This window comes from Eriocheir sinensis, chromosome 7 (genome assembly GCF_024679095.1).
Source record: "Eriocheir sinensis breed Jianghai 21 chromosome 7, ASM2467909v1, whole genome shotgun sequence".
In the NCBI taxonomy this organism is placed as follows: Eukaryota; Metazoa; Arthropoda; class Malacostraca; order Decapoda; family Varunidae; genus Eriocheir; species Eriocheir sinensis.
Genome location: NC_066515.1, coordinates 23,757,693 through 23,770,875, shown reverse-complemented (window position 1 = coordinate 23,770,875; position 13,183 = coordinate 23,757,693). Strand labels below are relative to the sequence as shown.

Here is a 13,183-nt window from a genome sequence, read left to right as displayed (position 1 = left end):
AAAAAATATTTCCACCTTTTAACTGCCACACACAGCGTCCGCCATACACGAGCACACGGCCGAGGGGAACACCGCCACACGTACACGGCGGTTCACACGCACACAGGAAAATTGGTGAACTCCCTTACACACACACACACGGGAAAAAAAATAAATAAATAAATAAATAAATAAATAAATAACCTCCTTTTCCTCTCTCTCTCTTCTTCCTTTTCCTTGTCTTTCTCTTCCCTTTCTTCCTCTTCCTCCTTTACCTTTTGTTCCCGTGTTCCCTTGTGGTCTTCCTCTTACGCTTGACTACACACACACACAATTAGAAAGTACTTTTTAATTTAGACAACACTACTTCAACACTAGTTTTGAGTTAGTTCTAAGATACCTCCTAATATACATGTGACGTGTGGTATACCCTTAGCTACAAAACAATAACCTAGAGGTGAGTCCCATGCTACTGCCACGCTCACCGCTACACGGCTACAGTACTAGTGGAGGAAGGACTTGGGAGGCGCTTAGGGACAATAAAACAGCTAGGACAGTTCAACTCGTATTTCTCTTGCTAGTATTATAGTCTACATACTTCTGAAGACCACGATACCATGTGATAAATAAATACTGACAAATAATGAAAGTTTAGAAGGTTACGAGAAGGAATAAGGATGAAATAGGTACAATGACCTGTTTTGATTAAAATTAACTTATAAATAATAGACTAAACACTGACAGACTTTAAAGAAACTAATCGACCTAAGACCTAAGCAAAGCAACGCAAAATTCAATAACAGAAGCCTTAAAAGATTATGAGAACCTGGCGGTGAAATAAATAGGCTGTGTATAGTCTGATGGAAATGGACCTAAAAAAGTATAACTGCATGAGTACACCCAAAAACTAAATAAATCTATGGAACTGAGACTGTAAAGTTGGGCGACGCATAGCAACTGGCTGGGCACGGCGTGGAAATGCAAGGAACCGGTGCAGGGCGAGGCGGCGCGGCGCTGCGTGGGCGAAGTGGCGAGGACTCCACACGGACGAGGCAAAACGGGGTCACTGGTTCATTGGTGGTCCCTGGGTCTTGCAGTATTCCCCGTCTGTGAGGAAGTGTGGGGCGTCAGACGGAGGGGAAAGGAGCGGGAAGGAGAGATATGGGACAAGGAAGGACCTATAGATGGAAGCAGTAAGGATGGGAGGGTGGGAGGCATGGTCTGTGGTCCTAATGTTTGGATGAAATAAGAAACGCAATTGTCAAAGAAAAATAATGAGGAAAATTCATGTTACCTTCCAAACAAAGAAGGGAAACAAAAGCAGAGAACACTAATGGTGACTAAAACAAGAAAACAAAAAGTGAACGTGACAATGAATAGCGTGGAAAAAAAAAAGTTGTATCAGCGTTGGATGTCTGTCCCAACACAATTACTCAGCCTTTTCAGTGGTGTTGGCCGTCAATGAGCCGTGTGTGCGTTTGTTCAAGCTGCGTACACTGCTTAAACAAGGTGAAATGTGTGTGTGTGTGTGTGTGTGTGTGTGTGTGTAAATTATCCTGCACGTTGTATAGCGAGTCTGTGTGTGGACATCATGGTGATGGACGTGTGCGTTATGTAAGGGGAGGTATACACAAGATAGGTGAGTGTGTGTGTACGCTTTTCAGTGAACGTGTGCCTTAAGTATGAAGGAGTTAATGCCATCTGTCGTGTGCCCATGATGCCAGTGTGCCCCTTTACCCGAGTGCCAGCCGACGTGCTCCCCGTGCTCGGCGTTGTCCAGCGTCAGCCACTCCTCCAGGGGCTTAAAGTACTCCAGCATGGCCGAAGTGTCCAGGCGGCCCTCAGGCTCTCCCGTCATCACACCAAGCACCACCTGCCATGGCTTGGACCGCCCCAGACTGAGCATGGCCCTTGGGAAGCATTGGGGAGTGGGGAGGGTTGAAAATGATGTTAAAGACCGACCCAAGTCCCTCCGTTTTGTCAGTCCTCCACTCTTAAGACAACACTACAGCCCATGGACTATACACTTGTTACACTACTACATGCACACTAAAATTACCGTTGTTAAAATTTACACTACTTAAGTGAAAATTCTTTACCTACATATTATAGACTATCGTGATTTTCTTCACTCTTTCTATCCATCTCTTATAAGCGTCTACTCCACATCTACATCTATTACTACAAATCCACTACACCCACATGTCCCTCTCCCAGCTATGTACTCACTTAAGTGTGTCCCCCGCCGCAACAGACTGATAAACATCACACTTGTGCAGGGGCTTGGCAGGGTCGAGAGGATCATACTGCCCTGCCTTGAGGCACAGCGCCTTGTGGAACTGGAACTGCAGCACAGTAGATACGTAGTTCCTGCCAACACGTAAGGCTCGTGTTTAGGACTGCGACACAGAGAGCAGACAGAAGATTTGTCGAAGGAGTATAGGAAATACAGGAGGGGAACAAAGAAGATGCATCAAGAGGGTGGAACACGGCTCACCTGATGTATTCAGTATCAACAATCACTTGGTTACTGGCGGCAGCATCCAAGTCTTTCTCCGTCCTCAGCACCGGAGGCTTGAGGCCCTGTAGCTGGAACCTGAAGTGGACCGCAGTGGAAAATAAAGGTGAGTAAAGGAGAAATATTACATTGATCCTTGACTCATCATCCCATTAGCTTGTGTGCATGCAGTGCTTCAACGCCTGCAGCCTCCACTCACCTGAGATCCCACCAGGCACAGTTCCAGGCAAAGTCTGGAAAGTGCGTGCGAGAAATGTCCCAGCGCCAGAGGTCCAACACGTAGGAAGAGGAAATGAATGGGATCCAGTGCAGTGCCACCTTCATCAGGTGGTTGATCTCCACCTCAGAGTCCTCTGTCAGGTTTTTAAGGAGACCCAGCTTGTACAGGTGACTTGGGGAGCCAGCACTCAGGGTGATAGATCCTCCCACTGCCTCGTGGAAAGCTGAGGGCAAGAAATATTATTTTACGGTAAAAAGACAGATCAAGGGCTAAACAAAAAAATTCCCATAAGCTACCCAAGAAGAGTAAAGCTTAGTGTGTCTTCATACCCTACTCACAAAGAGATTAAGTCATGGGAAAAAAGAACTACAGTAGAAGTTATGAGCTACTGACATGTACAGACAAGTTATTTGTTTTGTAGTTGCGGTGTAGTGCTGTAAATGAGTGTCTAGGTAACCTGGCCACAGTAGTAAGCAAACACAGAGGAGCAAGTGTGCACTGGACGCCATGCAGCAGACTGGCAAGGTAAGGCACACAAGGGCCGCCCTCCTCACCTGGGTTGGCATCCTGGCGCAGCGCGTGGGGCAGGTGGCGGTACTGCACATAGTAGTGGAGGACTCCCAGGCTGTGGTGGGCGGCCAGCAGGTCCTTCATGTTCACCTCGCTGCACATCTTGACTCTGGTACGCCGGAGGAAGGTCATTTCATTTATGCAAAAATCAGGTACACAATTATTCATCATACCAATACAAAAATCCCGTCCACACTAGGCCTAAGTTGTGCATGTATTGCACAGCTCTCGTTGCATGAAGTGTTGCAAGTGTTCACACTCTACCCTGGCCTATGGCACTATGAATTCACTCCCAAAACCACTTAAAACTACTAAACTAAAGACAGTCTTCTCACCGGTAGTCCTTCCCGTTGCAGAAGTCCCATGCGGCGGCTTCGCACGACACATTTCTGTCAGACGGCTTGACGAAGAAGGACTTGCGCCAGAAGGAGGCAGGCATGCGAGGCAGACCCAACGACACGAAGAAGTCGTCAGCCGCCTCAAACATCTGCCTCACTGTGTATCCCTGCATGAATGGAGGCCGGGAATGTGTACCCTCATACAGTAAACTCACACATTGGGCTATCTTTTACTTATACACTTATACCTTTATATATACCTTGTAACGGTCCGAATGTGAGTGAGCGAGGGGGTATGCAAGTCAGTGAGTAAGTGTGAGCGAGTGCGTGAATGAACGAGAATGTGAGTAAGTCAGTGAGTGACAGAGTAAGTGTGAGCGAGTGGGAGCGTGAATGAGTGAAAGAGTGAATGAGTGAGGGAGTGAATGGGTGGCTAAGGAATGTAAATGCGTAAAAGGTTATGAGATGATAACACGGCGAGCGAATGAGTAAATATCATTAACGAGAGTTACTGAAATCCCTCATCTCAAAGCCTCGAACCCCATCCCCCCAAGAAACCAATAACTAGTTAGTTAGGGAGGTAGGGTTTGATTGTAATGCCGAGAGGGAGTCACGTGGAGAAGGGGGAGGAGCTTAGCGAGGAGCAGAGGCGAGAAGGCGAGGGCAAGGAGACCCACCGGCCAGTGGCGCCCGCCCCTCCACATCAAGCGGCGCCCGTCCCTCCACGCCAGCCGGCGCCCGCCCCTCCACACCAACCGGCGCGTGTTTGTCCATCACCAGGACTGCCCATTCCCATCGTGGACGTCCCCTGCCGAGCCCGACGCTCACGCCAGCTCCTGCTTCTCCTCCTCCAGCAACCAGAGCTAAGCATTATGAGTATTCCCCAAATCTCCCTTGTGCCGGTAGCTAGTTAGATTAGAGGCATACAGCTGTCATCATTTTTTTTTACTCTCAACCTTTGGAAAAAATGAAAAATAAATACATATTATATAACCTTACTGTGAGTGTTATCACCATCCAGTTTAATATTGATCCCCCTCCCTTTTTGAGCAAGCAGTTAACTAGACAGGATAATTAATTTTTGGGGGGGTTTCTTCCCCTGTTGATGATTGATTGATGGTCGCCCTATTGCTTTGCAGTCTTAACATTTTTTTGAGTCTTTGCATTTACTTGTTCTCTGGTGTTATGAACACAGAGAGAGAAAAACAAGTTTAGAGTAGCACTTGTGGGGCATAGTCATATTCCGATGGAGTTAGAGGTTGAGGAACAAGAAATCCGAATAGATATTTTTCGTGCACCAGGAGCCAAAGCCGGGAATTTCTTTGAGGATGACTGCATTCAGGCAGTATATGAGGAGGAAAGGGAGGTGGTGGAAGGAGCGTGCGCGTGGTAAGAGTCTCTCGCAGAGTAATGGAAAGTGGTAGTCTGCAATGGCGCAGTAATTATCACGATCAAACCAGTGCTTAACCTCCCTTGCTCATGTGTTCGAAGGTAGTTTCGTTTGAGTTTATGGGTTTTATATATTTGTTTTATTAGTTTGCTTTGATTGTTCTCTTCTCTTTAGAAGAGTAAACTGTAAATATTGAACTATAAAGGTAGAGATAGCTGACTTGCTGGGTCCATGGGAAAGTGAACACTGCCCAGACCAACAGCATACTGACACTGACCAGGAAGACCCTAGGGCACAAACACTGATAAAGAGCCACAAGCGGGTGAGACCGTGAAAATGGAAGAACTCGAGGAAGAGTTAGATTTTCTAAAAATCAATGTTAGAACTAGTGGACCGATTACGTAGAGGCCAAGAAGACACGGTCACTAAACCACTACTCAAACCAAGGGACATACCCATCCTTGAAAGAAGACACTTGAAGGGAGTAGAAGGAGGAGGCAGATTAGAGGTATTCCTTTCCCAGATAGAGCAATGCACCCCACGGGGGGAAGATCGAAAAAGAATAGTTTTGAGTCGAGTAGACGCGGTTTATATCCAAAGCATGGCCCGGTTGTGGACTGGGAAGAATTCAAGACCTCACTGATCAAAGAACTAACAGATCAGAGTAAAGGAAAGGTATTCGATGCCTTAAATGATCTAAAATATTCATACGAGGACGATGCGACTGAATGTCACCCAACTTATATGTAAGTTCGCCCTCCTGGAGGTAAAATCAAACCCAGAAGTCCCCTAGAGGATCAAGGAGGATCACACCTTCAAGAACTCTTTACCTGTGCCTCCATCTCCTGGGTCACGTTCAGAGAGCCATTGCCGGGGAAGGGCTCCACCAGCGGGTAGATCTCGTCCCAGTGCTGTGCACACATGTTCCCCAGCAGGTGGGTAGGTATGGGGCCCTTCTCGGTGATGTGTGTCTCCCCATATTGCTGCGAGGGAGAAATGGGTGATATGAGAATGTGATATTACGTGCTAGGGTGTTAGTTAGTTTCCTAACTACTTGCAGGTTTGCGGTTTCTTTCTTTGTGTGTGTGTGTGTGTGTTTCGTACAGTCCATGGAATTCCTGTTCCTCACCTGCCTCAGCTTTCTCCTGACGTAGGCGTGGAGCTGCTGGTAGAGGGGCGCCAGCTGCTGGAACACCTCGGTCAACACATTAGTTAAGTTCCCGGAGGTGTCGTACTTGGCGAGCCACTCCTCCGCGGAACTGTTAAAACCTGAGGAGCACAGATGAACACAGTGGCGTGGAGTCTGCTCGCATCAAGGAGTCCCAAAGCCTCAAAACAGGTCTTTGCAAGGATCTCCCAGTTAACATTAAATAACTGGAAAATAACTCTAGGAGAAGGCGGACACGTAACTTTCCAAGGAATTTTTAGTTACAGAAAAAGGGAAAAAAGTCAAACTCCCCTAACCCATCAGTATAAGGAGCAAAGACATGAGGGCAGTGACGAACATGTCATGCTGGAGATTGAAACAGGTGTCAAGGCAACGTGGCTTTTGACCCGAGGCGTGTATCATTCCGCCCGCCACTCCTCTCCCTGCACTGAGAATCTTGGGCTGCAGCGAGTCTTACCGTTGAGCTTGGCGGCCTTGTTGGCGAGGGTGGTGAGGCGGGAGTACTGGGGCCGCAGCCTCCTACCGGTGTTGTCGCGCCACGCCCGCCACGCATGGGCCAGCTCCTGGTAGTCGCGGCTTGTCTTCATCAGCTTCTCGAGGTCTGTTGGGGAAGGACAACTCATCCAATTATAACGGTGCCCCCCCCCCCTCCCCCCAGGGTATGACAGATAATTTGTCCTATTATATTTGGCGAAATCAACGAACGTGTTTGAGTGTGTTCTTCATGCAGTCACCTGAGCTGAAGGTGAGGTCACACTTGGCGGGGTCGTTGAAGTCGCAGACCCTGGCGCTGCTGTGGATCTCCATCATCTTAGTCTTGAGGTTGGTGTACTGCGGACGACACGGGTGTGCGGGAAGAGATAAAGAATTATAATAATTATCACCATTATTACGTTTATTATTATCATGATTTTATAATAAAAAGACACTTTTATTATTATGATTTTATAAAGACAAACAAATAAACAATGAAACATAACATAATAAAACTTTTATAATTATTATTACTAGTAGTAGTAGTAGTAGTAGAGGAAGTAATCGTAGCAGAAGTTGTTGTAATAGTTTTTATCATTTTTAATATCTTTATTAAAAACATAATCATCATCAGCTATGTACCGTTAAGTGCAAGCCCAAGAGAGCAAGAAGATAAAAACCTACTGCACGGGGGGAAAGAGTACAGATTGCGGAGGGGGTGGAGGACGAGGGGGGGAGAGGACGAGGGGGGAGAGGACGAGGGGGGAGAGGACTGGGGGGGGAGGAGTCATGAAGAAAAAACTGCTCACCTCCTCCAAGTCGGCCTGGGGCAGAGCAGCCATGTCCAGGGAGGAGAGGAAGTGCAGCCGGCGCCTCTGCTCCTCGGCCAGCTGCGGGGAGGCGGCGGCGAGGGACCTGGCAACGTCACCCACCTCCCGCCTCCACTGGGAGAGCTTGAGCAGCGCCTCCACCTGGGTCACGAGGGGGGGAAGAGAAGAGCTTGGTGGATTGGTGGAAGGTAGTGGTTGATGCGTAATGTGAAGTGGGGAGAATAAATGCATGCGACCATTCCTTCCACCTGGACCATGAAGAAAGAGCTTGGTGGAAGAGGAGAGTAGTGGATGACGCGGTAAATGTAGTGGAAAGAAAGCTCATTGGATAACACGATTCTACTTGAGCCACGTAGACCATCTCTTCTTTTATGAGTCTTGATAGTGGTGGACATTCCTCTAATAACCTTTGCAGGAGCAGAAATTTTACTAGCATTATTTATTTTTCCTCAGCTTCATTTAAGTCTCACCGTTTGAAAAATAATATCCTGACCTCAACCCCCCTCACCTGGCCAGCCCCTGCAGAGGCCGCCTTACCTGTGCCCGGCGGGTGTGCTCCGTCATGTTGGTCTCGTACGCCCACCGAGCCAGCAGCGACGTCGTGCACTCCTCCGAGCTGCGCCGGTCAGCCTCCTCCAGGTAGGCCTTGGTCACCCCGGGGAGGCTGCCGCGGGGGACCTGAACCACGGTGGCCGCTGTTGGGGGAGAGGCCTGATTGTGTGTCTCCGGGAATGGACTTTGAAACATGATTACACAGCAGCTGGCACGACTCCTTTCTTAAATTTTCTCTCTCTCTCTCTCTCTCTCTCTCTCTCTCTCTCTCTCTCTCTCTCTCTCTCTCTCTCTCTCTCTCATCTATTTCGTCCTCGTTCTCCTCCTCCTGAAACACACACACACACACACACACACACACACACGTGCTTTAGGGGAGAGTAACAGTATACTTAATATCAATGACTAAACAAAAACGAATCGATAACTGAAGGCTGCGCCCGGGGCACTAACTGGTCCCGACTGTACGGCTTACGGGGTCTGGGTCAACACACTCACACACTCACACACACACACACACACAAGTTCAATCACCAGCAATAAGTTCCCTTGTAGACAAAATAAAACGTCTGTAACAGTCATTTATATTACATGTGTTGGAGTATACCATAAAAAAAGGCGTTGCAAGCCAAGAGAGGGACGGGACGCAGCAGAGGACTAGAACCTGAAGAGTGAGTCAGAGGTGAAAACAAGTAGCCTTATAGCAGTGATGAGAGATGCGAGTTAGAGATGACGCAACACGCAGACGCAATGGGGGCATGAGAGGAAACAGTAGGGAATGTCTATACGCACAATATTCATTCTTAAACATCTTCTGAGGTAACAATACAGTGGGGAATAGGAATACGACTGCCCATGTGTAGTGTGACGCAGTTAAAAGATAAGTAGTTCCTATGATAAGGGATGTTGAGGTAAGGGACTGTGCCGGCCTTTATTCAACTATAACTGTCTATAAGCCTTGAACCAACAGCGTAGTACAGCTTCTTTGACCCCCTATCCACCTTTGGGAGAAGTGGTGTTACTGGTGATGATGACGAGGATAAGGAGGAGGAGGAGGAGGAGAGAAGTACCTGAATATAATGTGTTGAATACTGATTGGGACTTTTCTTCGCACTTTGGCACAGTGGCGTCAGGTGCTGGTCGCCTGTACTTATGATCACAGCGGTGCCTCGTCAACGCTTATTTCAGCCGTGTGATGAGCTTGGCAATAATCGTGGTCTAAGTCAGAATATATGGGCTACATGGAATCGCTTTCAGGCCACTTAGTAGCTAGTATGCAAACGGTAGTTGGTCATCCCCGCGGACTTCAAAAAGATGTTCCATACGCATAAGGGCTTTCCAGATGCAAGCCAGCCAATAAAAAATAATAAAAAATAAAAAAAATAAAAAATAAAAAATAATTGAATGCTATGTTGGTGTCCGTTGGTCTAGTCACTAAAGTCTGTTCACCTAAGTCCGACCCAAACTGACAACATAAACCTAAGCGTGTTTGCAAGCTGAGTGCTGATTAGCTACTGCTATGGCTTCCAAGTTTTCTTTAACCTCTGTTTGTGTTTACCTCACGCAGCACTTTCTGCTAATCTGCACTGTGCTTACGAACACGCTTAGGTTTATGTTGTCAGCTTGGGGCAGACTTAAGTGAACAGACTATAGTGGGTTAGAGCGCTGAGTCATGTAAGTGAAGGGCCAGGGCGAGAGCAAGGTCTTTTCTAGACCTTGGGCGAGACGGTTTGAACCCTGCAGTGGCATCACGTGAGGTCAAGAAGAGCAACCTCGAGCCACAACCTCGACACAGACCATAGTTGAATACAAGTAGAAGCTGCCAAGAGTATCTTCCAGGTCAATTCCATAAAAATCTAGTGAAGGCAAACTCACCGGCGTGAAGCACCCCCAGCACCAGCGCCTGCACCAGCACCACGCTTAGGTCCATCCTCGCGCGAGCCATGCCTGTCGCGAACTGCCTGTGCCTCTGCTGCTCTCCGCCGAGCCGGCCTCAACCCGTACCCTCGCCTGTACCCACCCCCCGCTATGGGCATGACCGTGGCGCCGAGAAATGCCTTGGACCTGACACAAGGAAGAGAGTGTTTGGATTATAAATGAGAATCTCACCCAGGCGAATCAGTGCTTTCCTTCTTGGTTTACTATGTACTATATTGTAAGCATTTGGTGTTCGTAATGGGGATGCTTTAGAATTTAGATATTCAATATCCTGAGTTGCGCCTCATGGGCATAATGTAATAAGCAAACGCTGCGAGTGCCTCGATGATGCGGTTTAGGCACGTAACCCATTAAAGCCTCAGTCTTCTATATGGCTCGAGAGAGCATGTGCTCAACTGACCAACCTCAATGATAGACTAGTAAAGGTATGACTAAGGACGCATATTGCAATTGATTAATTTAAAATAAAAATAAATTAATTAAACACACAGCATATATATATATATATATATATATATATATATATATATATATATATATATATATATATATATATATATATATATATATCCCTCTCGCTGGTCAACGCTGAAACCCCTCCGTGCCTCTGTTCTCTCCTGCCTACGACTTGAAACTCTCTCAAGAGGGGAGCACCGTCACCCTCCATCCGAAACTGATCTCGTCCGGCCGCTCATTTCTATTGCTTTTATAGGTGCAGTGCTGAGCGGGCTTTTTTGTTTCCTTTATGTATATGCCCTTGAGATGTTTCCTCTACTGTAAAAAACACCATTTGTTTTTGTAACACGAATTTATCATTCAAAATCAAGTAAAATGTTTGGTCAACTACGTTTTGTTAATTCTTTTCTTCCAAGTTATCAAGGAGAACAGCAACTCGTGATCGGTTTTATCTTACTGTCACAGTCAGGATCACCAAAGTTTACCTTCACAATCGCTCTTTTTTCTAGTTATTATCAGTTGATATTTACGGTTCAAGAAACAGGATGATAATGATTATTGGGGCGTTTGGTCTTGGCGCCGCAACTGCAGGGTCATGTGGCGCCGAACATTAGATTAAATAAAATATGCTTAAAACTGAAACAAACCGTAATTAATTAGAAATAAGGTAAAAAAAAGGACTCAATAAAAGGTCAATAAAATCTATAGGATGTTGAGGACGCCAGCCTCCTGTAGGAAGCCATAACCGTCACGTCCCGATAAGAGTGTCTTCTCCCCTCAAGAAACAGGAGCAAGACTAAAAGCTACAAAAAAAATATGATAAATAATGAAATGAAAATAAAGAAACAGAATAAATAGAAAGAATACAAGGCTGAATGAAGAAGAAGAAAATGACTGAATGAAAATGGAACTAAAAATAAAAATGAGGAGGAAAGGAAATGTCGAAATGGAGGAGGAAGGAAAACACTCCCGGGACAAACACTAACGCAGCAAACCCTTCCGAAGGCACAAGCAGACAGACAGACAGACAGACAGACGGTCGGCCTTGCGTATGACGGCACGCGTGAACACACCAGGGAAGACCGAGGAGGCAGAGGAGCCGCGCCCCGCCGCCTCCCCTCGGCAACACGACGGAAGCTGAGTCACTGCGTCTAGCTGGCTCTCGCGCGAGGACCGATCCTTGCGGGAAAACCTCACGGAGCATTGGCACAACATCCTGCAGCGCCGGGGGAGCTTGGTGACTAGCAACGGGACGCGGGACGAGGGTGCTAATTAGTAATTCGTAGACTGTTATTTATAGTTGTTAACCACGCAGATAATGGTGTGTAATCTATTTCTGTACTACAAACAACGAACGGAATAAGCGATCGTGGTGCCTTGGATACTACTGTCGTTCATTAAAACCTAACACAGTTGGTACGCAGGTTTCTTTATATAAAGCACACGACAAGCAGCTATGAGAAGAACAGCTTTACTTAGAACGACACATCTGAAGATTAATGACAGCCTTGCAATGCTTCCGGTGATTTCGACACCATGTTTACGCCCTGGAGCGTGTTGCAACGTAGAAATCACCAAGAAACAGCTGCAGTGACAGACAAACTGCTCTAAGAAAAGTCAGGCATGCGTGGGAGGTCGTAGGGGACATATGCAAGCGTTGACGAAGAGCAGGACAAAGCCACTGCCGAGGTTCTGTGGGTCGCATTCTTAGAGTCATATTATAAGACACTTCGCCGCCCAAGAACACATATTTGACAAGGCTTTCGTAGGAGTTGTGAGCATTTCCAGGAGCAGTTTTGACCCTGGTGGTAGTTTGACCCTTCTTCTGTACCCTAAGCCTATAAAAACACATTAGAACCTGATTGATCCCCTCTTTGACCTTAAGAAATAGCTGTTGTGAGAAGCAGAAGTGTCTTGGAATATCAGACTTAAACATTTCGGCGCTCAAGCTCACCTATCTAGCAAGGTTCTCGGAGTTTTATGCATTTCCAGGGGTAGTTTTATGATCCTGGTGGTAAGTGGACCCTTCTTCTGTACCATGAACCTAAATAACACTCATCAGAACCCGATTGATCTCTTTTTTAGCCTTTGGAGATAGCTGATGTAAGAGGCGGCAGTCTAAGAAAATCAACCAAAGACAGGGCATTCAAAGACAAAAATAACCTTGGCAAAGAAAATCGATCGCTCAAAACATTAAAAAAGCAGAATGACAAAAAAAAAGAAGGTAGCAAATGAGAAAAATAAAATAAAATATGAAGCTTTGCGTGTAAACTTACAAGAGTGCGTTCCAACCCCTACCCCCCTCCCTCACCCAGCACAAAAAAATGCATGACCGACTGATATACTGAGGCAGATTTTATTGGCAGAGGAAAAAAGAACATTAAAAAAGTTGGACTATATACAGGATACCGGAGAGCTTGCAAGTGAGCGAGTAGCGGCAAAAACGAGAAGCACTTGCAGCACGCCAAAAGAACATCAATAACCATCAACAAAGAAACCTGCCACCAAGCACTTCATTACTCGAGGGGAGGAAGGGGGAGAGGGTGACGCCGAAATGCCTACACTCTGTCGCCTTTGTGTGAGCCGGGGGAAAAAACTAGTCTGGTAAAACAATACATAAACCTATAACACAACCTGAGCATACGTGACACCTGTGGTAAGTTGAAGCAAAGTGACAAAGGAAAAAAGTGACGTAAAATAGGCATAGAGTTTGTCGCCTTTGTGTGAGCCGGGAAAAAAAAGAAGAAAAA

General features: G+C 46.6%; 1 protein-coding gene across 6 annotated transcripts in view; it reads right to left on the bottom strand.

Annotated features, from left to right (window-relative positions):
• Positions 1-531: 531 nt before the first annotated feature.
• Positions 532-13,183, bottom strand: part of LOC126995123 (angiotensin-converting enzyme-like) — a 65,238-nt gene continuing 52,586 nt past the window's right edge. For 4 of the 6 annotated variants that reach the window (XM_050854414.1, XM_050854417.1, XM_050854411.1 and 1 more), the window contains 13 exons: positions 8,025-8,182; positions 7,467-7,628; positions 6,918-7,014; positions 6,641-6,784; positions 6,145-6,284; positions 5,846-5,998; positions 3,623-3,792; positions 3,272-3,396; positions 2,697-2,940; positions 2,477-2,575; positions 2,209-2,349; positions 1,717-1,889; positions 532-1,086 (listed from right to left, as the gene is read on the bottom strand). In XM_050854414.1, the coding sequence (XP_050710371.1) occupies positions 1,043-1,086; positions 1,717-1,889; positions 2,209-2,349; positions 2,477-2,575; positions 2,697-2,940; positions 3,272-3,396; positions 3,623-3,792; positions 5,846-5,998; positions 6,145-6,284; positions 6,641-6,784; positions 6,918-7,014; positions 7,467-7,628; positions 8,025-8,051 (1,719 nt within the window). In that variant the 5' untranslated portion in view covers positions 8,052-8,182 and the 3' untranslated portion in view covers positions 532-1,042. Of the gene's footprint in view, positions 1,087-1,716; positions 1,890-2,208; positions 2,350-2,476; positions 2,576-2,696; positions 2,941-3,271; positions 3,397-3,622; positions 3,793-5,845; positions 5,999-6,144; positions 6,285-6,640; positions 6,785-6,917; positions 7,015-7,466; positions 7,629-8,024; positions 8,183-9,914; positions 10,104-13,183 lie in introns of all 6 variants that reach the window. The other 2 variants (XM_050854408.1, XM_050854402.1) reach the window with 1 other exon arrangement.